Source organism: Idiotropiscis lumnitzeri, unplaced genomic scaffold (assembly GCF_059441095.1).
Source record: "Idiotropiscis lumnitzeri isolate Australia: NSW breed Sydney's pygmy pipehorse unplaced genomic scaffold, RoL_Ilum_1.0 HiC_scaffold_114, whole genome shotgun sequence".
Classification (NCBI taxonomy): Eukaryota; Metazoa; Chordata; class Actinopteri; order Syngnathiformes; family Syngnathidae; genus Idiotropiscis; species Idiotropiscis lumnitzeri.
Window position 1 is genome coordinate 385001 of NW_028283652.1, and position 27500 is coordinate 412500.

Consider the following 27500-nt stretch of genomic DNA (forward strand, 5'->3'; position numbering starts at 1 on the left):
TTGTCCGCATTTAACCATGTGTATGTGCCAACAAATCATTGTACACATTTGCTGATATTTGTCATATATCTGTGACTTCAATCATGCATTGTAGATTGTTGTGACACATTTGTGACTGTGGTTATAGTTTCAGATTCTTGTTACGTATTTTTGGATTGAAGTATTTGCCACAATAAAGACAACATGTATAAAATGCAAAATTTTGAAAGGAATTCTCGCTTACGGCCATACTACCCTGAGAACGCGCGATCTCGTCCGATCTCGGAAGCTAAGCAGGGTCGGGCCTGGTTAGTACTTGGATGGGAGACCGCCTGGGAATACCAGGTGCTGTAAGCTTTTGCACCGCAAAAATAAAAAAAAACTTTTGACAAATGTAAGCAAGTATGCGAGCTGCTTTTTTATAAATTTCCACATATTCGCCTGACAGGCTGAGAGCACAAAATGCCAACATTCAGCGTCCCCTGCCTTTGGGTGTTGCTACAGTCTCGCCGTGGACGACTCGCAAATGCGTGTGGCAATTTGCAAATGCGTGTCTGGAGACTTGAGTGTGGCTCCGGAGCTCCACATTAAGACCAAAAGGGGACTCTCGTAGTCTACAGGTGTAGCAGACAGATGACCCGATGCAGTCCGGTTGGGTTGGTGCAGTGAGTGTTTACTAAATAAAAAGTTAATGAATCAATTTTAAAAAATGGTGTTTACTGAATGCAATAAAGGGAAGTATAGTTAATGTGGCAATTAGCAGGTGTGGAGAAGCTTCATTCATTTTTTTTAGCTTCACTGGTTATATCATTGATTCTTATTTTATTAGTTCCACTTTATTCTTCCATTTATTCCAATTTAATTTAAATAATGTCAAATAAATGGTACATGACCATGGGTGGATAGCAGTGAACGCCCCCCCAAGTTATTGGTGTATATATTGGTGGTACGGGGCTGGTATAATATTAGTGCCCCCATGTGGTCCGAATGTGTAGCTACGGAGCCACACACAAGTCTCCTGACACGCATTTGCAAATCAGCACACGCATTTGCGAGTCGTCCGCGGCAGGACTGTAGCAAACGTCACCTGTAAGAAAAGGTCCCGTTTTTACAGGTCGCCCATCTACGGATTTTTGTCCGCATTTAACCATGTGTATGTGCCAACAAATCATTGTACACATTTGCTGATATTTGTCATATATCTGTGACTTCAATCATGCATTGTAGATTGTTGTGACACATTTGTGACTGTGGTTATAGTTTCAGATTCTTGTTACGTATTTTTGGATTGAAGTATTTGCCACAATAAAGACAACATGTATAAAATGCAAAATTTTGAAAGGAATTCTCGCTTACGGCCATACTACACTGAGAACGCCCGATCTCGTCCGATCTCGGAAGCTAAGCAGGGTCGGGCCTGGTTAGTACTTGGATGGGAGACCGCCTGGGAATACCAGGTGCTGTAAGCTTTTGCACCGCAAAAATAAAAAAAACTTTTGACAAATGTAAGCAAGTATGCGAGCTGCTTTTTTATAAATTTCCACATATTCGCCTGACAGGCTGAGAGCACAAAATGCCAACATTCAGCGTCCCCTGCCTTTGGGTGTTGCTACAGTCTCGCCGTGGACGACTCGCAAATGCGTGTGGCAATTTGCAAATGCGTGACTGGAGACTTGAGTGTGGCTCCGGAGCTCCACATTAAGACCAAAAGGGGACTCTCGTAGTCTACAGGTGTAGCAGACAGATGACCCGATGCAGTCCGGTTGGGTTGGTGCAGTGAGTGTTTACTAAATAAAAAGTTAATAAATCAATTTAAAAAATGGTGTTTACTGAATGCAATAAAGGGAAGTATAGTTAATGTGGCAATTAGCAGGTGTGGAGAAGCTTCATTCATTTTTTTTAGCTTCAGTGGTTATATCATTGGTTCTTATTTTATTAGTTCCACTTTATTCTTCCATTTATTCCAATTTAATTTAAATAATGTCAAATAAATGGTACATGACCATGGGTGGATAGCAGTGAACGCCCCCCCAAGTTATTGGTGTATATATTGGTGGTACGGGGCTGGTATAATATTAGTGCCCCCATGTGGTCCGAATGTGTAGCTACGGAGCCACACACAAGTCTCCTGACACGCATTTGCAAATCAGCACACGCATTTGCGAGTCGTCCGCGGCAGGACTGTAGCAAACGTCACCTGTAAGAAAAGGTCCCGTTTTTACAGGTCGCCCATCTACGGATTTTTGTCCGCATTTAACCATGTGTATGTGCCAACAAATCATTGTACACATTTGCTGATATCTGTCATATATCTGTGACTTCAATCATGCATTGTAGATTGTTGTGACACATTTGTGACTGTGGTTATAGTTTCAGATTCTTGTTAAGTAATTTTTGGATTGAAGTATTTGCCACAATAAAGACAACATGTATAAAATGCAAAATTTTGAAAGGAATTCTCGCTTACGGCCATACTACCCTGAGAACGCCCGATCTCGTCCGATCTCGGAAGCTAAGCAGGGTCGGGCCTGGTTAGTACTTGGATGGGAGACCGCCTGGGAATACCAGGTGCTGTAAGCTTTTGCACCGCAAAAATAAAAAAAACTTTTGACAAATGTAAGCAAGTATGCGAGCTGCTTTTTTATAAATTTCCACATATTCGCCTGACAGGCTGAGAGCACAAAATGCCAACATTCAGCGTCCCCTGCCTTTGGGTGTTGCTACAGTCTCGCCGTGGACGACTCGCAAATGCGTGTGGCAATTTGCAAATGCGTGTCTGGAGACTTGACTGTGGCTCCGGAGCCACACATTAAGACCAAAAGGGTACCCTCGGAGTCTACAGGTGTAGCAGACATATGACCCGATGCAGTCCGGTTGGGTTGGTGCAGTGAGTGTTTACTAAATAAAAAGTTAATGAATCAATTTTAAAAAATGGCGTTTACTGAATGCAATAAAGGGAAGTATAGTTAATGTGGCAATTAGCAGGTGTGGAGAAGCTTCATTCATTTTTTAGCTTCACTGGTTATATCATTGGTTCTTATTTTATTAGTTCCACTTTATTCTTCCATTTATTCCAATTTAATTTAAATAATGTCAAATAAATGGTACATGACCATGGGTGGATAGCAGTGAACGCCCCCCCAAGTTATTGGTGTATATATTGGTGGTACGGGGCTGGTATAATATTAGTGCCCCCATGTGGTCCGAATGTGTAGCTACGGAGCCACACACAAGTCTCCTGACACGCATTTGCAAATCAGCACACGCATTTGCGAGTCGTCCGCGGCAGGACTGTAGCAAACGTCACCTGTAAGAAAAGGTCCCGTTTTTACAGGTCGCCCATCTACGGATTTTTGTCCGCATTTAACCATGTGTATGTGCCAACAAATCATTGTACACATTTGCTGATATTTGTCATATATCTGTGACTTCAATCATGCATTGTAGATTGTTGTGACACATTTGTGACTGTGGTTATAGTTTCAGATTCTTGTTACGTATTTTTGGATTGAAGTATTTGCCACAATAAAGACAACATGTATAAAATGCAAAATTTTGAAACGAATTCTCGCTTACGGCCATACTACCCTGAGCACGCCCAGGTGTGGTTGGTTGAGTGATTGCAGGTGTGCCTGATTGTCACTCTGCGTGAGTGTGCAGAGGTGACAGTCAGAGCTCTATGCTCCTGGCTTATGTCTTTTTTTGTGGCAAATCTTGGTTAATCTTTTCTGAATTTTTGGGAGTTTTTGTTTAGCTTTTTTTTTCTCCTCCCAGCCTCCGTGCTGTGGAGGGGGGTTTCTTTTGTTTCTTCTCCCCATCCCCCCCCTTCTTTCTCCCGGATCCAGGTTCAATGGACTCATTAAGACAAACCATGGAGCAGTCATTGAATCGAGTGCCTGATGGCATGCTGGCGGCGACCAAGAGACAAGGTTTGAACAGCAATGGAATGGTGAGCAATGTTGTGACTGAGAGCATAATTTTTGATAAAGACCTCACGGTATTTCTGGACATAGACAATGGTGATGAGATCACTCCTTTATGGTTAATTAGGGGAATTAAGGAAGTGTGTGGGCAGATTAAGGCCTGTCGGAGGATTTCCTCTGACAAATTTGAAATAACAGTTAGCTCTATTCAAGCGAAGAAGAAGCTACTTGATGGCTTCCGGATGGGCGCGGCGCGGATACATGGTCGGGAGATAACAACCGACGAAATGGTCGTATCCTTTCTCCACCTGCCGGCATATATTGAAGACTCCGAAATATATGATAAACTTCAGTCCTGGGGCGTATCGGCGACCTCCAATGTACGGAGGAAAATGTGGCCGGGCACCGATGTAGCTGACGGGACCCGCTTTGTTAAAGTAAGATTTACTGACACTGTAAAATCTTTACCATATTCTGCTCGCTTCATCACTGCCTCAGGGCCTGAATATTTCAGGGTGATCCATGATCGACAGGTCAAAGTGTGTAGAGGTTGCCTGTCCCCGGAACATGTGTACAGGGATTGTCCGGAATTCTTGTGCCGGAAATGTGGCAAGCAGGGGCATTATGCCAGAGAATGTAATGAGACTCACCTTCGTCGTTGTGGTGTGTGCAGACAATACCCTGTCCTTTGTGTTTGTGGCGAGGATATTTCTGTGTCCGCACCGATAGAAATGGAAGACAGTCCCACTATCGCAAAGCCGGTTGTCCGCCTGCCAGAAACAAACCTTTCAAAAGCTCACCTGTTTGAGAATAGTGAGATGAGCTCTGATACAGTGCTGTGTGGGACAAGGGTGCCTGTAGTGGAGGGAGTTATAGGTCAAAATCCTAGCTCTACTCACGAACGAGGCGGGGGGGGTGCGCATCGCCCTACCCCTGATCCCATGTCGACCGGGGCCGAACCTTTGAAGGGGGTGAGTGTTGGGCAGATTCCACTCTCTGCCCCTGAGAGGGGGGGGACAACTATGGAAAGTTGTATCCCTAGGCCGGGGAAGAAACAACATCCAGAAAGGATCAGCAGTATCAATTTTTCCCTGCCGACCTCCCTAAATGCCTCGTGCACCGGCGATACGGGAGAGAGCGAGATATCTGCGGTGGGGAGGAATGTTGGTCAGCCTGAAGGCTCATCATTGCCCCAAATGATGCCGCAATGCCACATGGCAGAAGCCCCCTTACCGGTCGACAAGTGTCATGACAGTTGTAAATTGTCTGATGACAAAATGGAACACAGCACAGCGGAACCCAAAAAGAGGCAATCTGAAGGCTTGAGAAAAGGAAGATCGAAGAAGTCTAAGTGATAAGCCTCTTCCCCTCCTATCTTTATAATGACTGTTCTCCTTGTGTCAGCTAATGCCTGCGGGCTGCGGAGCAACCTCAAAATTGACAACATTTTACATAACACAAAGTGGGATGTTCTTTGTCTGCAAGAGACCTGGTGGAGCCAAGAGCATGTTGACAAGATTCGTCGCATGGTACGTGGCTCTGTACATGTAGCCCTCGGCTCCCCCAGGTCTTGTGGCGTAGCAATCCTGTCTAGGACCTGTGCATTGGGCCACCCCAACCTGGTGCATGCTGATCCGGGGGGCAGATTTATAGTGGTAGACTTTAATGGCTCATTGCCTCTCCGACTCATCAACCTCCATGCACCAAACCTGGAGCTAAAAAGACGAGACTTTTTCTTACATGTGTTTTCTTTTGTCAACAATAGAACAATCATGACTGGCGACTTCAATGTCGCCCTGAGTAAATTGGACATTAGTGTCAACAACACCTACAAAAATGATGTCAGCAGAAATTGTCTACTGAACTTGATCAACAACAACAATATGTTAGAAATCTGGAGAACCCTAAACCTCAGGGGGAGGGCTTTCTCGCGCAAACAAATAGTACTGGGCACGCTTAAACAATCGCGCATTGACTTGTGCTTAGCGTCTGCTTCCCTTGCGCAGAGACTGGACAATCCCAAGTACACATGGTCTGGACAGAGTGATCACGCGCTACTGTCGTTTGATCTATGTCTATACAAAAGCAGGCGGACCGGAGGTCTCTGGGTCTTCAATAATTCGCTTCTAGAAGATGAGAGCTTTATTTCAAAAGTAAACTATTTTCTTGATGGGATAAAGGAGGAGTCTAAGTATGTAGACAGGATCACAGACTGGTGGGAAAGTGTCAAACTACGTTTAAAAAAATTGTCAATTAATCATTGTAGAGCTAAGTCTTGGGTGGAAAAATTAGAGGAGAACACTGTGAGAGACCAATTGCTGAAAATAACTCTATCTGCGGCGATAACACGTGGGCCTGTGGACCCGTTATTTTTCTCGCTGCAACATAAACTCGAGCTGCTTGAAGCAAAGAAGTGTAGAGGGGCAGCCCTGAGGGCCAAAGCTCAAAATGCTGTAGAAGGCGAGCGATCAACAGCGTACTTTTTGGGACTGGAAAAAAATAAACAAGGAAAAGCATATATCTCTAAATTGTGGTCTCACAAATCTCACGCGATGGTCACGGACATTGATGACATTTTAGAAGAGGTCGAATTTTTCTATACTGATCTCTTCAAATTTCGACAACCGTTGACAGATCATGCCACCGAGGCCATAGCCGCCTTAAACCGTGTACTGAGTGTGGACGATAAAGACATGTGCGACAACTCAATGTCCGAATTCGAAATCACAAAGGCAATCCAAGATCTAAATAATAAAAAAAGCCCAGGTTGCGATGGTCTAACGGCTGAGTTCTTTAAGGCTTTTATGAAAAAGCTGTCACCTATCTTGCTCAATTTGTTTCATCACATGGAAAAAAAAGATCTGGTCCCTTCATCATTTTGCGAAGGTACCGTTACGTTAATACACAAGAAAGGTGCGTCTGAACAATTGAGCAACTATAGACCGATTAGTCTTTTGAACACTGACTATAAAATCTTAGCCAAAGTTTTAGCAGCTCGTCTCAAAAAAGTAATAGGTACCATCATCTCCGAAACGCAGTCATATAGCATTCCGACAAGGGATATTTCAGACACTATTTTAAGTATAAAGTATTTAACTAAACACATGGCTACCTCGTGCGGAATTCATGTCAGCCTCGATTTCGAAAAAGCCTTTGATAGGGTGGAGCACTCTTTTTTATGGAAGGTGCTTGACAAATTTGGATTTGGGTCTTCCTTTACCAATTGGATAAAACGTCTGTATAAAAACGCAGCCAGTAAAATCAAAGTGAACGGACTACTGACAGGACCTGTTAAATTGGGAAGGTCAGTGAGACAGGGGTGCCCCCTGTCCTCACTACTCTTTAGCCTTGTTGTAGAACCACTTGCGGCCCTCCTCAAACAAAATAACAGCATAAAAGGCATTTGGACACCAAGTGGACGCGAAGTTAAGATTCTACAGTATGCAGACGATACAAACCTGTTTGTCAGAGACGTGGAGAGTCTAAGTGTAGCTCTCAACGAGCTCAACATTTTCTGCCAAGCCTCGGGTGCAAAAGTCAATTTTGATAAGTCCACCATGGCCGTTTTTGGTACCACCAGCGCTGTGCCAAAGACCTGGGGTTTTAAAGAGGCCACACTCAGCCAAAAAATCCTTGGTGTTTGGATTGGGGAGAACACTTCTCGTTGTGATGAACAGCAATGGGAAACAGTTTTACCACAAGTAAAATCCACTTTAGATATGTGGAAATTCAGGAATTTAACTCTGAAAGGGAAAATATTGGTCATCAATAACCTGTGTATTTCAAAATTAATTCACTCACTGACTGTCACTCACATGTCCGCGAATGTTTTAAATAGATTAAATTTAACTTTTAATTATTTCATGTGGAAGAGGGAAAGAGGTTTCATTGGGCACTATACCTTGATCGGTGATGTCCAAGCAGGTGGCTTAAATTTGACAGACATTGGCACAAAAAAGGCTGCACTACGCTTGAAGCTGCTCAGAAAGTTTTTAAATCCTGCCTTCTCAGCTCCCTGGAAGGATTTTCTTCTGCCAATTTTAGAGGGTCTAGGCTGCTACGGCGTCTTCAATCTCTGCCAAATGTTGCCTCGCACGATGTTCCCCCCTCTGGACCCCTTCGAAAAAGAAATCTTAGAGGCGTGGTGGGCATTGCGGCCATGGGTTAGGACAGAGCCAATGTCACTCCATCAACTGCAGAACATTCCACTTAGGTTCAATCCCGATCTCCTGGGCGGTGAGCCAGGGAGTGGGGAAAGGATGTTAAGTGGGGTTTTAGAAAGTGCACACATCAGAACAATGGGTGATTTATTAGACCAGAAAGGGAATTTTAACATTGAACGCATTCGCACCTTGTTTCGCTTCCACAAAGTTCCCTTTCGAAGGGCCACTGTGTTGCGCTCAGTGGGAAAAATCAGAGACTCCGTGCATTGCCACTGGGGGCACCTTCTGGGGCGGATGTCACAGAGTGAAGACACCACCACGAAGTCAGATTTAAATTATGTGCTGACCTTTGGGGCTCGACCGACTAGACTGGCAGAGTGCACAACAAAACTACTCTATCATGTGTTGCTAACCAAAATACTGAAAAAGCCAACAGCAGAAAACGCGTGGCGTCAGGCATACCCCACCCTGGCTCCCTCGTCCATCTGGGCTGACATGTTTAACTGGTGTACTCCACCCAAGGTAAGTAACACTGATTTTAAAATAAGACACAGGATAATCTTTCCATGTACAACGCTGCATGCTTTTCTACCAAGTGCCTATGACAGGACATGTCCAGTGTGCGGAGAGGAACCGGAGGATTTTCACCATCTCATTCTCCAATGCCGAGTCGTGCGACATTTCAGATCCAGACTAGAAGATCTCATTGCCAGGAGGCTGGGGGTGAAACTCCCCTCGCCGGTAGTCGGTGGTGGCGGTGACCAGAATTCCTGGCTTCTCCTGTTCGGTATCATCCCTTCACCATGGAAAGGCCTAAATGTCAAAGCCCTCAAGCTGCTCTTGGCCATAGCACGTCATTCCATCGTCATCACAAGAAACATCCACCTGCATGAAAAAAGGAAAGGCGATCACTGGTCCATCTTCAAATCGTTGGTCATCTCCCATCTCACCCATCTTCAGGAACATCGACCCCAACGTTTTCAAGACGACTTGGCAGTAAACAACGGACTAGTAACTTTCTCTGCTGACAACAGTCTGGACTTTCATTTTTAAAATGCATCCTTGGTTACGACTGTCTATCGTTGGACATCCCTACTGATGTTTGTTCACGAATGTTTGGATCTTGAGTCAAACCTCTATTTGTACAGATGTTTTTATTACAATAATAAAAAAAAAAAAAAAAAAAAAAAAAAAAAGAACGCCCGATCTCGTCCGATCTCGGAAGCTAAGCAGGGTCGGGCCTGGTTAGTACTTGGATGGGAGACCGCCTGGGAATACCAGGTGCTGTAAGCTTTTGCACCGCAAAAATAAAAAAAACTTTTGACAAATGTAAGCAAGTATGCGAGCTGCTTTCTTATAAATTCCCACATATTCGCCTGACAGGCTGAGAGCACAAAATGCCAACATTCAGCGTCCCCTGCCTTTGGGTGTTGCTACAGTCTCGCCGTGGACGACTCGCAAATGCGTGTGGCAATTTGCAAATGCGTGTCTGGAGACTTGAGTGTGGCTCCGGAGCTCCACATTAAGACCAAAAGGGGACTCTCGTAGTCTACAGGTGTAGCAGACAGATGACCCGATGCAGTCCGGTTGGGTTGGTGCAGTGAGTGTTTACTAAATAAAAAGTTAATGAATCAATTTAAAAAAAATGGTGTTTACTGAATGCAATAAAGGGAAGTCTAGTTAATGTGGCAATTAGCAGGTGTGGAGAAGCTTCATTCATTTTTTTAGCTTCACTGGTTATATCATTGGTTCTTATTTTATTAGTTCCACTTTATTCTTCCATTTATTCCAATTTAATTTAAATAATGTCAAATAAATGGTACATGACCATGGGTGGATAGCAGTGAACGCCCCCCCAAGTTATTGGTGTATATATTGGTGGTACGGGGCTGGTATAATATTAGTGCCCCCATGTGGTCCGAATGTGTAGCTACGGAGCCACACACAAGTCTCCTGACACGCATTTGCAAATCAGCACACGCATTTGCGAGTCGTCCGCGGCAGGACTGTAGCAAACGTCACCTGTAAGAAAAGGTCCCGTTTTTACAGGTCGCCCATCTACGGATTTTTGTCCGCATTTAACCATGTGTATGTGCCAACAAATCATTGTACACATTTGCTGATATTTGTCATATATCTGTGACTTCAATCATGCATTGTAGATTGTTGTGACACATTTGTGACTGTGGTTATAGTTTCAGATTCTTGTTACGTATTTTTGGATTGAAGTATTTGCCACAATAAAGACAACATGTATAAAATGCAAAATTTTGAAAGGAATTCTCGCTTACGGCCATACTACCCTGAGAACGCCCGATCTCGTCCGATCTCGGAAGCTAAGCAGGGTCGGGCCTGGTTAGTACTTGGATGGGAGACCGCCTGGGAATACCAGGTGCTGTAAGCTTTTGCACCGCAAAAATAAAAAAAACTTTTGACAAATGTAAGCAAGTATGCGAGCTGCTTTTTTATAAATTTCCACATATTCGCCTGACAGGCTGAGAGCACAAAATGCCAACATTCAGCGTCCCCTGCCTTTGGGTGTTGCTACAGTCTCGCCGTGGACGACTCGCAAATGCGTGTGGCAATTTGCAAATGCGTGTCTGGAGACTTGAGTGTGGCTCCGGAGCTCCACATTAAGACCAAAAGGGGACTCTCGTAGTCTACAGGTGTAGCAGACAGATGACCCGATGCAGTCCGGTTGGGTTGGTGCAGTGAGTGTTTACTAAATAAAAAGTTAATAAATCAATTTAAAAAATGGTGTTTACTGAATGCAATAAAGGGAAGTATAGTTAATGTGGCAATTAGCAGGTGTGGAGAAGCTTCATTCATTTTTTTTAGCTTCAGTGGTTATATCATTGGTTCTTATTTTATTAGTTCCACTTTATTCTTCCATTTATTCCAATTTAATTTATATAATGTCAAATAAATGGTACATGACCATGGGTGGATAGCAGTGAACGCCCCCCCAAGTTATTGGTGTATATATTGGTGGTACGGGGCTGGTATAATATTAGTGCCCCCATGTGGTCCGAATGTGTAGCTACGGAGCCACACACAAGTCTCCTGACACGCATTTGCAAATCAGCACACGCATTTGCGAGTCGTCCGCGGCAGGACTGTAGCAAACGTCACCTGTAAGAAAAGGTCCCGTTTTTACAGGTCGCCCATCTACGGATTTTTGTCCGCATTTAACCATGTGTGTAGTGACCCTTTTCCCTATCAAACGAGTCACTATGGTTACTACTGGCCTGGGTTGTTTCGACGCGTGTCCGTTCCGCTTTTTCCAAAGTAAAGTCGTCCAATTGTCCGTCAAGTCAGCTCACACCATTTTTCCCACCTTGTCACGGTCACGGTCTAAAACTTTTTGCCTCCCCAATAGTAACCACCTGGGTCTTGTTAGCCCATTGATTAAATAGCCCTGTGGCCAATGGATACCACACTGCACCCAAGTGGTGGGAGGTTTAAAGCAAACATACCTTAACGTAAAAAATGGCTCTTACACACCGGCCCCTAATTGGGCTTGACAGAAGGCAAACCAATTACAATCTTCAAACACAATGAGCCATTAAAGTTAACTCAAATTAAAGCGTTAGAAACAAAATAAATAACTGAGAACAAATAATCATTCTTATAATGTAAACTATGTACTGGGTATTTTTGAAACATGTGTCTAATAAGTGTTCATGGTTACTCAGTTGTCTCACAGAGTAGACATATTTTTGTCACTGGTCTATCGAGCACGCTGGTCTTGGTTTGAAGACGTACAGTACGGACCAGACCCCTTTTATCATGAAATGTCTCTAAAATCCTTCCAAGTATCCAAGATCCACGAGGAGCTGTTGAATCAACAACAACAACAACGTCCCCCGGTAAGAAATTTCTTTTTTCTTCCTCTTCTTTTTATTTTTAGCACCTCCGTCAGCAGCAGTCTCTCCATTGTCCTTTTCATCTTTATCATCCTCCTCAGCAGCTCCACTCAGTTGATTAGGTTTGGCGGGTATACTTCGGGCCAGCTCATGAACAGGAGTGGACTGAGGTTTGGGCTCCTCATAGTTGCCCCAAACTTCAGAGGGAGCGTTCCAGTCAGAGGTGGGATCTGTTGAACCACCATGGAATCCAGACCACTCGTCATCTACTTTAGGCTGACTGAGCCATAATGTGCTATCTACCAGCTGAGGATCAGCTTCGCCAACGCCCAGTTTAGTAAAAGAAACTAGATCAGAAGGAACCCTATCAATCACAGTCCATGAATCATCAATATCAGCCTTACACAATGGTGCTGGTTCTCTTGTGGCAGTCCACGGGCCTTGAGTCTTTGGAGCGACAGTGTGCGGAACCTTGACCGCTTGAATGTCAGCCACACCTGCTGCTACTATTGGTGCCTCACTGGTGTTAACATGGGCTACAGCAGCATTAATCTTCTCTGCAGTTACTTTTGATGACCCTCCTTTTTTCTTCTTCTTCTGATTGGCAGGTGGAGTAGATGCTGAGGCCTTGCGCTGCTCTGGAGAAGCATTCATAGGAGTGCCGCCACCACCACCAGTACTGGCAGAGCCATCACTGGAACTCTTGTCCTTCTTGCGTTGTTCACGCTTTTCCTTGTTGCTCACCTTTGTCTCCCATGTGCCTTCCTCCGGCTCCTTTACAACAGCTGTCACAGTTTCCTTCACTGCCTGTTTGGCTTTCTTCTTGGCCTTTTTTGACTCAACAGCTTGTTCGCTCTTGTTTTGTGGAGGAGGTAACTGTTGATGTGGCACTCTGTCTTCGTTAACTATGGCGTTTTCTTCTTTAGTGACAGCTCTACCATTTGGCTGGGCCTTCTTTTCAGCCCGCTCTAATTGTTCCTCTGGAACCATTTCTGCGTATCCCATTCCAATGACATCAGATAGGAAAGTGGAATATTCCTTGTGAAACTCTTTATCCTTCTGAAGTCTTCTTTTGAGTGATCCAACACGTTGCTTGGCCACAGAAATATTATTTGGCATTTTCACATTTTGATCTTTAAAAGGCAATTTTATCATGTAATGACCATCTTTAAATTGGACAGAATTTTCCATTATTTCAATGAATCTCCTTTCATTTACTGACATCTCCTCTTTGTCATTGTAAGATGTTTCATTGAATTCCTGATTGTATTGCTTTATCAACAACTGTTGGAGTCGGTCAACACTGATCCTATTAACCAGTGCCAGAGTGTGGCCATTCTCACACTGTGTTGCACTATTTCCCTGTAGAGGTCCATTAATCACCCAGCCAAGAAGAGTTCTAACAGCATACGGTCCCTCACCGCGACTGTTGATCACCTCCCAGGGTTCCATTACCTTTGAGGCATTTGTGCCAATCAACAACTCAACATTAGCGCTGATACGAGGAATGTGCGCATCCTTAAGATAAGACCATTTCTTTAACTCCCTTTCGCTGATTAAATTGTCTACAGATACTGGCATTTGTTTCTGTGTGAATGTGGTGGGAAGCTGATAATAATGGTTGTTGCTCAAACCACATATTTCCAAGCCTTCAATCATGTAGCTTGGCATAGTGGTGTTGTGGGTCATAGTTCGTATATGAATACTGGTTCCTTTGCCTTTGAGGTTTAGTTTTTCCTTTAAACTTTCGGAGCAGAAAGTGTCAGTACTTCCTGGATCCAAAAAAGCGTATGTTTGAACCACTTTGTTTCCTTTTGTAGATTTGACATTAACAGGTAAGATTGACAGAATGCCATTACTGCCGCCGGCCCCTGTATGTCCACACGTGGAAACACTTGTGCCACTCACTGGTGCTCCCTGTGGCTGTCCTTTTGGCCGCTTTTCCTCTTCACTTCTTTCCCTTTTTTCGATATGGAGAACACTGGGGTGACTTTGGGTGCATATTTTGCACAATATGCGGTTACTGCAGTCCTTGCTCATGTGCCCTGTGTGCAGGCAGCCGAAGCACACTCCTTTCGCCTTGAGAAAGTCCAGCTTCTCTCTATGAGGTTTCCTTTTCAATTCTGAACATTGATCCAATGCATGTTGTCGTGTACAATACAAACAGCGACTGTTATCAGTTGTAGGCAGTGCAGTTTGTGTTTGAGTTTGTACATTTCTATTGTTTGTACCCGCAGCTTCTTCATTGAACATAACAGCAGTTGCAAAGGTGTTTCCCCTGGATTGTGATTTTTGTTGCAAATATGCCTTGCTTGCTTGAGTTTTGTTGCTCCTGTTTGTGTCAATTGTGGTGTTTTGGATATCACCAAAGATTGGATCCGAAATGATCTTGACTTGATATTCAACAAATCTTACAATGTCCTTGAAACCTGCCCTATGACCTTGCGTTTCATAGATGCTGCAAGCCCTCTCTCTCCAACGCTCTCTGAGTTTATAAGGAAGCTTCTGAGTTATTAGTTTCATGTTTGCTGGCATATTGAGTTCATCCAAATATCGGAGTTCTTTCATTGCATTACAGCACTCGGCCAAGCACAATGCATAGTCTTGTAGACCCCTTTTATCCTCTGCCTTTACAGTTGGCCATTGTGTTATTTTATTCACATAGGCGGCTGTGATTTTCAATTCATTTCCGAAATGTTTAATAAGTAGGGTTTTGGCTGCATCATAGGCTCTGTCCGGTGGTAGGTGTTGGCAGCTGCGAACTAGTTCTTTAGGTTGGCCCCCAGTGTATTGTTCCAAATAGAATAAACAGTCCTCCCTTTGCACCTTTGCTTCCACACAACGTTCAAAGGTTCTCATAAAGGTCCGAAATTGTAGAGGGTCTCCATTAAAACAAGGCACTTCTCTGCGTGGTAACAACTGGGAACTTTGTGTTTGTGCTAAAAGTGCTGTTATTTCGTTTTGCTTGTGTAACAGCCTGTAGAGTACATTGTTGTTTTGCAACGGGTGTGCAACTTGAGCACTGGGATTTATATTTGACTGGGTTTCCTGTGTTGCAGATGTTTGCCATGCTTGTATCCTGGTTCGATCTCTGATGCTTTGAGAATGCGGTGCTGCTTGACTACTGAGATTCATATTTGGTTGATGTGCCTGTGTTCTGGCTGTTGCTTCCATCTTCGGCGCTGGGTTCCTTAGTGCTGCATTAGTTTGGGATTTCAAGTAGGATGACATTCCATCTGAATGTTTGCTTTGTTTACTAGCAACACTGTTAAATGAAGAGGATTTTAACGTCATCAATTTTGCAGCAGATGCAGCTAGTTCTGTTTCTATTTCCAGTTGTTCCTGTTTCCTTCTAATGTCCTCTGCTTGTTCTTCCAAAGCGTGCTTTTTCTTAAGTGCAGCAGCACGCGCCATGATCACAGCTTGTTCTGCCTCCATTTGTCGGCGTAAAGATGTTGTAGTAGACCTACTGCGCTTTGAGGAAGTATTGGAAATTACATTGCTAATGCTGTCATGGGGTTCCACTAGGACTTCCTCGCTGTGAGGTCCAATTCTTTGATGTTTCATTTCATCATTATTGTCCTCCATATCTTCATTTTGCCAGCAACATTCATTGCTACCCAACCACTTATTTACTTCTGAAACAAATTCATCGATAGCGAGCGCTTTTACTTTAAACCACATTTCATGCCTTTCACACTCTTCAGGTGGCATAAATTTCAATAAAGCTTCGTGATGTGCAACAGCTTCATCACATAGTTTAGTGTATTTGTCAAATGTACATTTTACCTCTGAAACAAAACCTTTGACACCCATCAAATTAATAATTGTCTGCTTGAGGCTTGCTGCCCTTTGCAACTTGTTTTTTCTCTCTTTTTGCAGTGTTTCTATCTTTGCCAAAAAGGCCCTTTCAGTCATTTTAACGGAGCGCTTTTTTACAGAAGGACCCCCTTCCTCAATCCCTAAATCATCTTGCTTAGGTGTCTCAGTCCAAAGTTCAGCTTTTTCGAGGTCCTCTTCTCTACTCATATTTATGTTGATACAAAATCCTTTGATCACTCGCTTACCCGTGCAACCTTCCGTAAGTTGTACACGCGCACAGTCTAATTCAAATTGCAAACGCGCCCCGTAACGTTCCCTCAATTACCACCAATGCATTGGATTTCATGCGCAAAGTTGTGTGCACACATTTACAGCAATCTACTAAATGGCCATTAGTGTAGCGCTACAAATACCTTGGCGTTGGCCGGCATAGAAGTGTATTGATGTTCCAATTTGTTGGTTAGAGAGCCGCGGCTGCGTGGCTCCGGTTCCAAATAATTCCAAACGAGCAAACAATTTGGGCAGATGACATCCAAACATCAGCAATCATCCAACGTTGTCCCCAAGGCGACAAGAAAGCCATTCGATCCGCCGCTCCCTTTCAGCTGCGCTGTCCTTACTTTGAAGCAAACGTATCTTCACTCGCTCGAAGCCAAGTTTTAGACTTAAATTGTAGTGACCCTTTTCCCTATCAAACGAGTCACTATGGTTACTACTGGCCTGGGTTGTTTCGACGCGTGTCCGTTCCGCTTTTTCCAAAGTAAAGTCGTCCAATTGTCCGTCAAGTCAGCTCACACCATTTTTCCCACCTTGTCACGGTCACGGTCTAAAACTTTTTGCCTCCCCAATAGTAACCACCTGGGTCTTGTTAGCCCATTGATTAAATAGCCCTGTGGCCAATGGATACCACACTGCACCCAAGTGGTGGGAGGTTTAAAGCAAACATACCTTAACGTAAAAAATGGCTCTTACAATGTGTATGTGCCAACAAATCATTGTACACATTTGCTGATATTTGTCATATATCTGTGACTTCAATCATGCATTGTAGATTGTTGTGACACATTTGTGACTGTGGTTATAGTTTCAGATTCTTGTTACGTATTTTTGGATTGAAGTATTTGCCACAATAAAGACAACATGTATAAAATGCAAAATTTTGAAAGGAATTCTCGCTTACGGCCATACTACCCTGAGAACGCCCGATCTCGTCCGATCTCGGAAGCTAAGCAGGGTCGGGCCTGGTTAGTACTTGGATGGGAGACCGCCTGGGAATACCAGGTGCTGTAAGCTTTTGCACCGCAAAAATAAAAAAAACTTTTGACAAATGTAAGCAAGTATGCGAGCTGCTTTTTTATAAATTTCCACATATTCGCCTGACAGGCTGAGAGCACAAATTGCCAACATTCAGCGTCCCCTGCCTTTGGATGTTGCTACAGTCTCGCCGTGGACGACTCGCAAATGCGTGTGGCAATTTGCAAATGCGTGTCTGGAGACTTGACTGTGCCTCCGGAGCCACACATTAAGACCAAAAGGGTACCCTCGGAGTCTTCCAGTGTAGCAGACATATCACCCGATGCAGTCCGGTTGGGTTGGTGCAGTGAGTGTTTACGAAATAAAAAGTTAATGAATCAATTTTAAAAAATGGCGTTTACTGAATGCAATAAAGGGAAGTATAGTTAATGTGGCAATTAGCAGGTGTGGAGAAGCTTCATTCATTTTTTTTAGCTTCACTGGTTATATCATTGGTTCTTATTTTATTAGTTCCACTTTATTCTTCCATTTATTCCAATTTAATTTAAATAATGTCAAATAAATGGTACATGACCATGGGTGGATAGCAGTGAACGCCCCCCCAAGTTATTGGTGTATATATTGGTGGTTCGGGGCTGGTATAATATTAGTGCCCCCATGTGGTCCGAATGTGTAGCTACGGAGCCACACACAAGTCTCCTGACACGCATTTGCAAATCAGCACACGCATTTGCGAGTCGTCCGCGGCAGGACTGTAGCAAACGTCACCTGTAAGAAAAGGTCCCGTTTTTACAGGTCGCCCATCCACGGATTTTTGTCCGCATTTAACCATGTGTATGTGCCAACAAATCATTGTACACATTTGCTGATATTTGTCATATATCTGTGACTTCAATCATGCATTGTAGATTGTTGTGACACATTTGTGACTGTGGTTATAGTTTCAGATTCTTGTTACGTATTTTTGGATTGAAGTATTTGCCACAATAAAGACAACATGTATAAAATGCAAAATTTTGAAAGGAATTCTCGCTTACGGCCATACTACCCTGAGAGCGCCCGATCTCGTCTGATCTCGGAAGCTAAAAAGGGTCGGGCCTGGTTAGTACTTGGATGGGAGACCGCCTGGGAATACCAGGTGCTGTAAGCATTTGCACCGCAAAAAATAAATAAATAAAAAAAACTATGACAAATGTAAGCAAGTAGGCGAGCTGCTTTTTTATAAATTTCCACATATTCGCCTGACAGGCTGAGAGCACAAATTGCCAACATTCAGCGTCCCCTGCCTTTGGGTGTTGCTACAGTCTCGCCGTGGACGACTCGCAAATACGTGCATGTGGCAATTTGCAAATGCGTGTCTGGAGACTTGACTGTAGCTCCGGAGCCACACATTAAGACCAAAAGGGTACCCTCGGAGTCTACAGGTGTAGCAGACATTTGACCCGATGCAGTCCGGTTGGGTTGGTGCAGTGAGTGTTTACTAAATAAAAAGTTAATGAATCAATTTTAAAAAATGGCGTTTACTGAATGCAATAAAGGGAAGTATAGTTAATGTGGCAATTAGCAGGTGTGGAAAAGCTTCATTCATTTTTTTTAGCTTCACTGGTTATATCATTGGTTCTTATTTTATTAGTTCCACTTTATTCTTCCATTTATTCCAATTTAATTTAAATAATGTCAAATAAATGGTACATGACCATGGGTGGATAGCAGTGAACGCCCCCCCAAGTTATTGGTGTATATATTGGTGGTACGGGGCTGGTATAATATTAGTGCCCCCATGTGGTCCGAATGTGTAGCTACGGAGCCACACACAAGTCTCCTGACACGCATTTGCAAATCAGCACACGCATTTGCGAGTCGTCCGCGGCAGGACTGTAGCAAACGTCACCTGTAAGAAAAGGTCCCGTTTTTACAGGTCGCCCATCCACGGATTTTTGTCCGCATTTAACCATGTGTATGTGCCAACAAATCATTGTACACATTTGCTGATATTTGTCATATATCTGTGACTTCAATCATGCATTGTAGATTGTTGTGACACATTTGTGACTGTGGTTATAGTTTCAGATTCTTGTTACGTATTTTTGGATTGAAGTATTTGCCACAATAAAGACAACATGTATAAAATGCGAAATTTTGAAAGGAATTCTCGCTTACGGCCATACTACCCTGAGAACGCCCGATCTCGTCCGATCTCGGAAGCTAAGCAGGGTCGGGCCTGGTTAGTACTTGGATGGGAGACCGCCTGGGAATACCAGGTGCTGTAAGCTTTTGCACCGCAAAAATAAAAAAAACTTTTGACAAATGTAAGCAAGTATGCGAGCTGCTTTTTTATAAATTTCCACATATTCGCCTGACAGGCTGAGAGCACAAATTGCCAACATTCAGCGTCCCCTGCCTTTGGGTGTTGCTACAGTCTCGCCGTGGACGACTCGCAAATGCGTGTGGCAATTTGCAAATGCGTGTCTGGAGACTTGACTGTGGCTCCGGAGCCACACATTAAGACCAAAAGGGTGCCCTCGGAGTCTACAGGTGTAGCAGACATATGACCCGATGCAGTCCGGTTGGGTTGGTGCAGTGAGTGTTTACTAAATAAAAAGTTAATGAATCAATTTTAAAAAATGGCGTTTACTGAATGCAATAAAGGGAAGTATAGTTAATGTGGCAATTAGCAGGTGTGGAGAAGCTTCATTCATTTTTTTTAGCTTCACTGGTTATATCATTGGTTATTATTTTATTAGTTCCACTTTATTCTTCCATTTATTCCAATTTAATTTAAATAATGTCAAATAAATGGTACATGACCATGGGTGGATAGCAGTGAACGCCCCCCCAAGTTATTGGTGTATGTAGTAGTTTCGTGTGGTTTTCACACCTCCTGTCTCATCCCTGAAAGCCATGCCTTGAATTCATCTCCACACTGGAATACCGTATCATACCCTCCCTCTTTCGATGTATAAGGGCAGTCTATAATCAGATGGTCCATATTTTGACACTCATGGTTACACCAGGGGCATGCTTGCGTAGCCACTGTCCCCCATCTTTGCAAATTTTGGGCTGTATGTCCTTGTTTGCAAAGGATCCTGTTGTAGGATGTCCACTCTCTCCTGCTGGTTCCATTGTAGCCTGGGAGCTTCTCAGTGGGGTCTCCAATTCTCTCGCCTCCAACAGGTACATTTCCTCTCCATAGGTCGCGCCACCTATCTGCTGACGTGTGCTCTGATTCCCGTTCTTGGCTGAAGGGTCTTCTGGATCTCAGGCGGTGCCCTCCTGGGTTGTGTGCTAGGGCCCGACACAGGGGAGCCTCCTCCGGGAGTGCCAATATATTTTGTTGCATGATCTGTGTTGCCTGCTTTCTTCTTACTGCTGGAGGTTCAATGTTGCACATTGTTGGAAGCCAGTTTATAGGAGTAGAACGTATGGCGCCCGATATCAGTCTCATTGCTTCATTCAGCTGGACATCAACTTTGGATGTATGTGCACACCGGCCCCATACTGGGCTGCAATATTCAGCCACGCTGTAGCACAGTGCCATGACTGACGTCCGTAGAACGTTTTGGTTGGCACCCCAACCTGTTCCCGTAAGTTTACGGATTAGTGCCACTCTTGATTTCAGCTTCTGGGCTGTATTTTCTAGGTGTTTCCTGTAGGTGAGTGTTCTGTCTAGAGTTACCCCTAGATATTTTGGTTCACAATCCACCGGCAGGTTTTCCCCCTCTATTTCCACCCTTAGCTTGTAATTAGCTTGCTGGTTGGTTAGATGGAATGTTGTTACCACTGTCTTGGTTCTGTTCATTCTTAGGTACCATCTTTTAAAGTAATTTGAGAGCAACGCTATGTCCAGCGATAATGTTCTCTCGATTGTACCAAAATCCCTGTCTTGGGTTACCAATGCCCAGTCATCCGCATAACCGAATTTCCAGGATTCTGTATCTGGTAGGTCTGATATGTAAACATTGAATAGTGCTGGTGAAATTACAGATCCCTGTGGGACTCCATTTTTAATGCTAAATTCTCGGCTTGTTTGGTCCCCCAGGCACACTCTGAAGTGCCTCTTTGCAGTCATAGATGCAATTATATTGGCTATAGCTTTACTTTTGATGATGTTGGCTACCTTATACAGGAGTCCTTCTCTCCACACTGTATCATATGCAGCCGAGAGATCTACAAATATAGCACCACTTTTTAGTTTTCTTTGGTATCCTGCCTCTATGAATGTTGTTAGAGCCAGTACCTGTTCTGTGGTGCTTCTGTGCTTTCTAAATCCTGCCTGCTGGCAAGGAATATTCAGCTCCAGGGTTGGTGTTATTCTGGTTAGGATTATCCTCTCCATTATCTTATACATACTGCATAGCAGGGATATTGGTCTGTAGTTATTTGGGTCTTCTGGTGATTTCCCCGGTTTTAAGATGGCTATGACCCTAGCTCTTTTCCAGAGATGGCAGTATCTACCCATGTTTATTGCATCAGTGATAGCAGATGCCATCCATTTAATCGCAGCTGGACCCAGGTGTTTCAACATATCTGGGTAGATCCCATCAACTCCTGCTGCCTTGCCTGACTTCGTTGCTCTGAGTGCTGCTTTCACCTCCTCTTCGCTCACTGGGTGGGAGAACCCGTCTTCTTCTGGCATGTCTCTGATTAGCTGCTGGTACCTTTTCTTTATGGTGGTTTCGAACTTGTAGTCAGGGGTGTGAGCTCCTCTTCCTCTTATATTAATTGCAACACTATCAGGGCTCACTACGTTAGACTGTTTGCTCTTTTTTCCACCCCCGTCCAGTTTTTTAATCAGTTTCCATGCATGTCTACTGGATCTTGTGAAATCCATGCTCTCTACCGTTTCCATCTTCTCTGTCTCTCCTCCTGCAGTCTCTCCAGCAATTTCTCTCCAGTATCTGGATTCTGGGTTTCCTCATAGGATTTTAATATTTCCTCACATTCTGGTGTCCAGCATGGTATATATCTTTTACGGACTCCCCGGGGTATGTGCTTTTTTGCACTGCTCTGAATGAGTTTATTGAACCTAATTATATTCTCCTGTTTTGCTGGGATTCGCTTGCATGTCTTATCCACTTGCTCTGCGAAACCCTGCCAGTTTGCCTTTCTAAAGTTCCATCTTGGCAGGGGTAGAGATTGTGTGACTGGTATGTTGATTCCTGTTTTTATCAATATTGGTCGGTGCTGGGACCTTGGGAAGTTACCCAGCACTCTTCGATGTGCTGGCATTGATATGCCATCTGTGTCCCTCGTAACGAAGGTCAGGTCAGGTGTGTATTCCCTCTGCCACCGTGCTGAGTGGAAGGTGCCTGGTTCATTTGGATGGTAAAGGAGGTGGAGATTATTTATTTCTGCCCAGTTGCTGAGCTGGATTCCAGCTGGGTCGGGCTCTGTGTATCCCCACGATGTGTGGTGGCTATTGAAGTCTCCTAATATTATAGATTGATGTTGGTATTGTGGGAGGACACTAATTGGCCAGCTTGTATTTGGAGGCTTGTATATGTTGACCACTGTTGTACCCAGCACCTCAATCTCTGACCTGTGTATATTGTGTTCGTCCATAGAGGATCCTCTGTCTATGGCAGGGATGTCTTCATGTACATATATCATGGTTCCGTACTGTTGATGATCTATTCTCGTGATGGGTATGAAGCTGGATATACTGTATCTCGATGGGGGCGATTCTTTAGTCAGATGAGTTTCCTGCAGTGCCAACACTTGTACATCTTTCTCCCTCAGCATCTGCGCCATCAACTCACACTTAGCCATCGATATACCCTCCACATTCAATGAGATTATCCTCAGTCCTCCTCCTACTGTCACTACATTGTCATTTAGGTCATCATTAACTGAGTCTCGCGTATTTTTCGAAGTTGCAGGACTCTCTACTGCACCAACGCGGACCTGGTTATCCTGGGCGACGGCCGATCCAGTATGAATATTCCTTCTTTGAGCTTCCATTTCCATTTTTGAGGTGTGTAGTCGAGAGCAAGTTTTTAACGCTTGGTTCGACCACCAGGGTGGGATTCCTCTTAGTCAGGCCCCCAGAATGCTGGCTGCACTCCAGGGAGCCGCTCAAGCCTCCACACGACGACAACGTGGGAATCCCGGTCGTGGAGGCTTGGTGTATATATTGGTGGTACGGGGCTGGTATAATATTAGTGCCCCCATGTGGTCCGAATGTGTAGCTACGGAGCCCCACACAAGTCTCCTGACACGCATTTGCAAATCAGCACACGCATTTGCGAGTCGTCCGCGGCAGGACTGTAGCAAACGTCACCTGTAAGAAAAGGTCCCGTTTTTACAGGTCGCCCATCTACGGATTTTTGTCCGCATTTAACCATGTGTATGTGCCAACAAATCATTGTACACATTTGCTGATATTTGTCATATATCTGTGACTTCAATCATGCATTGTGGATTGTTGTGACACATTTGTGACTGTGGTTATAGTTTCAGATTCTTGTTACATATTTTTGGATTGAAGTATTTGCCACAATAAAGACAACATGTATAAAATGCAAAATTTTGAAAGGAATTCTCGCATACGGCCATACTACCCTGAGAACGCCCGATCTCGTCCGATCTCGGAAGCTAAGCAGGGTCGGGCCTGGTTAGTACTTGGATGGGAGACCGCCTGGGAATACCAGGTGCTGTAAGCTTTTGCACCGCAAAAAATAAATGAATAAAAAAAACTTTGACAAATGTAAGCAAGTATGCGAGCTGCTTTTTTATAAATTTCCACATATTCGCCTGACAGGCTGAGAGCACAAATTGCCAACATTCAGCGTCCCCTGCCTTTGGGTGTTGCTACAGTCTCGCCGTGGACGACTCGCAAATGCGTGTGGCAATTTGCAAATGCGTGTCTGGAGACTTGACTGTGGCTCCGGAGCCACACATTAAGACCAAAAGGGTACCCTCGGAGTCTACAGGTGTAGCAGACATATGACCCGATGCAGTCCGGTTGGGTTGGTGCAGTGAGTGTTTACTAAATAAAAAGTTAATGAATCAATTTTAAAAAATGGCGTTTACTGAATGCAATAAAGGGAAGTATAGTTAATGTGGCAATTAGCAGGTGTGGAGAAGCTTCATTCATTTTTTTTAGCTTCACTGGTTATATCATTGGTTCTTATTTTATTAGTTCCACTTTATTCTTCCATTTATTCCAATTTAATTTAAATAATGTCAAATAAATGGTACATGACCATGGGTGGATAGCAGTGAACGCCCCCCCAAGTTATTGGTGTATATATTGGTGGTACGGGGCTGGTATAATATTAGTGCCCCCATGTGGTCCGAATGTGTAGCTACGGTGCCACACACAAGTCTCCTGACACGCATTTGCAAATCAGATCACGCATTTGCGAGTCGTCCGCGGCAGGACTGTAGCAAACGTCACCTGTAAGAAAAGGTCCCGTTTTTACAGGTCGCCCATCTACGGATTTTTGTCCGCATTTAACCATGTGTATGTGCCAACAAATCATTGTACACATTTGCTGATATTTGTCATATATCTGTGACTTCAATCATGCATTGTAGATTGTTGTGACACATTTGTGACTGTGGTTATAGTTAGATTCTTGTTACGTATTTTTGGATTGAAGTGTTTGCCACAATAAAGACAACATGTATAAAATGCAAAATTTTGAAAGGAATTCTCGCTTACGGCCATACTACCCTGAGAACGCGCGATCTCGTCCGATCTCGGAAGCTAAGCAGGGTCGGGCCTGGTTAGTACTTGGATGGGAGACTGCCTGGGAATACCAGGTGCTGTAAGCTTTTGCACCGCAAAAAATAAATAAATAAAAAAAACTTTGACAAATGTAAGCAAGTATGCGAGCTGCTTTTTTATAAATTTCCACATATTCGCCTGACAGGCTGAGAGCACAAATTGCCAACATTCAGCGTCCCCTGCCTTTGGGTGTTGCTACAGTCTCGCCGTGGACGACTCGCAAATGCGTGTGGCAATTTGCAAATGCGTGTCTGGAGACTTGACTGTGGCTCCGGAGCCACACATTAAGACCAAAAGGGTGCCCTCGGAGTCTACAGGTGTAGCAGACATATGACCCGATGCAGTCCGGTTGGGTTGGTGCAGTGAGTGTTTACTAAATAAAAAGTTAATGAATCAATTTTAAAAAATGGCGTTTACTGAATGCAATAAAGGGAAGTATAGTTAATGTGGCAATTAGCAGGTGTGGAGAAGCTTCATTCATTTTTTTTAGCTTCACTGGTTATATCATTGGTTATTATTTTATTAGTTCCACTTTATTCTTCCATTTATTCCAATTTAATTTAAATAATGTCAAATAAATGGTACATGACCATGGGTGGATAGCAGTGAACGCCCCCCCAAGTTATTGGTGTATGTAGTAGTTTCGTGTGGTTTTCACACCTCCTGTCTCATCCCTGAAAGCCATGCCTTGAATTCATCTCCACACTGGAATACCGTATCATACCCTCCCTCTTTCGATGTATAAGGGCAGTCTATAATCAGATGGTCCATATTTTGACACTCATGGTTACACCAGGGGCATGCTTGCGTAGCCACTGTCCCCCATCTTTGCAAATTTTGGGCTGTATGTCCTTGTTTGCAAAGGATCCTGTTGTAGGATGTCCACTCTCTCCTGCTGGTTCCATTGTAGCCTGGGAGCTTCTCAGTGGGGTCTCCAATTCTCTCGCCTCCAACAGGTACATTTCCTCTCCATAGGTCGCGCCACCTATCTGCTGACGTGTGCTCTGATTCCCGTTCTTGGCTGAAGGGTCTTCTGGATCTCAGGCGGTGCCCTCCTGGGTTGTGTGCTAGGGCCCGACACAGGGGAGCCTCCTCCGGGAGTGCCAATATATTTTGTTGCATGATCTGTGTTGCCTGCTTTCTTCTTACTGCTGGAGGTTCAATGTTGCACATTGTTGGAAGCCAGTTTATAGGAGTAGAACGTATGGCGCCCGATATCAGTCTCATTGCTTCATTCAGCTGGACATCAACTTTGGATGTATGTGCACACCGGCCCCATACTGGGCTGCAATATTCAGCCACGCTGTAGCACAGTGCCATGACTGACGTCCGTAGAACGTTTTGGTTGGCACCCCAACCTGTTCCCGTAAGTTTACGGATTAGTGCCACTCTTGATTTCAGCTTCTGGGCTGTATTTTCTAGGTGTTTCCTGTAGGTGAGTGTTCTGTCTAGAGTTACCCCTAGATATTTTGGTTCACAATCCACCGGCAGGTTTTCCCCCTCTATTTCCACCCTTAGCTTGTAATTAGCTTGCTGGTTGGTTAGATGGAATGTTGTTACCACTGTCTTGGTTCTGTTCATTCTTAGGTACCATCTTTTAAAGTAATTTGAGAGCAACGCTATGTCCAGCGATAATGTTCTCTCGATTGTACCAAAATCCCTGTCTTGGGTTACCAATGCCCAGTCATCCGCATAACCGAATTTCCAGGATTCTGTATCTGGTAGGTCTGATATGTAAACATTGAATAGTGCTGGTGAAATTACAGATCCCTGTGGGACTCCATTTTTAATGCTAAATTCTCGGCTTGTTTGGTCCCCCAGGCACACTCTGAAGTGCCTCTTTGCAGTCATAGATGCAATTATATTGGCTATAGCTTTACTTTTGATGATGTTGGCTACCTTATACAGGAGTCCTTCTCTCCACACTGTATCATATGCAGCCGAGAGATCTACAAATATAGCACCACTTTTTAGTTTTCTTTGGTATCCTGCCTCTATGAATGTTGTTAGAGCCAGTACCTGTTCTGTGGTGCTTCTGTGCTTTCTAAATCCTGCCTGCTGGCAAGGAATATTCAGCTCCAGGGTTGGTGTTATTCTGGTTAGGATTATCCTCTCCATTATCTTATACATACTGCATAGCAGGGATATTGGTCTGTAGTTATTTGGGTCTTCTGGTGATTTCCCCGGTTTTAAGATGGCTATGACCCTAGCTCTTTTCCAGAGATGGCAGTATCTACCCATGTTTATTGCATCAGTGATAGCAGATGCCATCCATTTAATCGCAGCTGGACCCAGGTGTTTCAACATATCTGGGTAGATCCCATCAACTCCTGCTGCCTTGCCTGACTTCGTTGCTCTGAGTGCTGCTTTCACCTCCTCTTCGCTCACTGGGTGGGAGAACCCGTCTTCTTCTGGCATGTCTCTGATTAGCTGCTGGTACCTTTTCTTTATGGTGGTTTCGAACTTGTAGTCAGGGGTGTGAGCTCCTCTTCCTCTTATATTAATTGCAACACTATCAGGGCTCACTACGTTAGACTGTTTGCTCTTTTTTCCACCCCCGTCCAGTTTTTTAATCAGTTTCCATGCATGTCTACTGGATCTTGTGAAATCCATGCTCTCTACCGTTTCCATCTTCTCTGTCTCTCCTCCTGCAGTCTCTCCAGCAATTTCTCTCCAGTATCTGGATTCTGGGTTTCCTCATAGGATTTTAATATTTCCTCACATTCTGGTGTCCAGCATGGTATATATCTTTTACGGACTC

At 44.1% G+C, this 27500-nt stretch overlaps 1 protein-coding gene and 9 non-coding genes across 10 annotated transcripts; 9 read left to right on the forward strand and 1 right to left on the reverse strand.

Moving 5' to 3' along the window:
* Positions 1-217: 217 nt before the first annotated feature.
* On the forward strand, positions 218-336 carry LOC148315399 (5S ribosomal RNA). Its single transcript, XR_015841155.1, has one exon. It is a non-coding gene; the product is annotated as a 5S ribosomal RNA (ribosomal RNA).
* A 993-nt stretch (positions 337-1329) lies between these two features.
* LOC148315400 (5S ribosomal RNA) lies at positions 1330-1448 on the forward strand. The gene has a single exon (XR_015841111.1). It is a non-coding gene; the product is annotated as a 5S ribosomal RNA (ribosomal RNA).
* Positions 1449-2440: 992 nt separating this feature from the next.
* LOC148315401 (5S ribosomal RNA) lies at positions 2441-2559 on the forward strand. The gene has a single exon (XR_015841007.1). It is a non-coding gene; the product is annotated as a 5S ribosomal RNA (ribosomal RNA).
* Positions 2560-10350: 7791 nt separating this feature from the next.
* Positions 10351-10469, forward strand: LOC148315402 (5S ribosomal RNA). The gene has a single exon (XR_015841008.1). It is a non-coding gene; the product is annotated as a 5S ribosomal RNA (ribosomal RNA).
* Positions 10470-11865: 1396 nt separating this feature from the next.
* Positions 11866-12921, reverse strand: LOC148315403 (uncharacterized). Its single transcript, XM_088287491.1, has one exon. It carries the CDS (start codon positions 12919-12921, stop codon positions 11866-11868), a length of 1056 nt encoding a protein of 351 aa, XP_088143617.1.
* Positions 12922-16927: 4006 nt separating this feature from the next.
* On the forward strand, positions 16928-17046 carry LOC148315404 (5S ribosomal RNA). The gene has a single exon (XR_015841009.1). It is a non-coding gene; the product is annotated as a 5S ribosomal RNA (ribosomal RNA).
* Positions 17047-18038: 992 nt separating this feature from the next.
* LOC148315405 (5S ribosomal RNA) lies at positions 18039-18157 on the forward strand. The gene has a single exon (XR_015841181.1). It is a non-coding gene; the product is annotated as a 5S ribosomal RNA (ribosomal RNA).
* A 1004-nt stretch (positions 18158-19161) lies between these two features.
* Positions 19162-19280, forward strand: LOC148315406 (5S ribosomal RNA). The gene has a single exon (XR_015841010.1). It is a non-coding gene; the product is annotated as a 5S ribosomal RNA (ribosomal RNA).
* Positions 19281-23550: 4270 nt separating this feature from the next.
* LOC148315407 (5S ribosomal RNA) lies at positions 23551-23669 on the forward strand. The gene has a single exon (XR_015841113.1). It is a non-coding gene; the product is annotated as a 5S ribosomal RNA (ribosomal RNA).
* Positions 23670-24667: 998 nt separating this feature from the next.
* On the forward strand, positions 24668-24786 carry LOC148315408 (5S ribosomal RNA). The gene has a single exon (XR_015841204.1). It is a non-coding gene; the product is annotated as a 5S ribosomal RNA (ribosomal RNA).
* The last annotated feature ends 2714 nt before the right edge of the window (positions 24787-27500 follow it).

Coding starts and splice junctions, on each gene's coding strand:
- LOC148315403 (XM_088287491.1), bottom strand. CDS start 12,921: ATGGTTCCAGAGGAACAATTAGAGCGGGCTGAAAAGAAGGCCCAGCCA.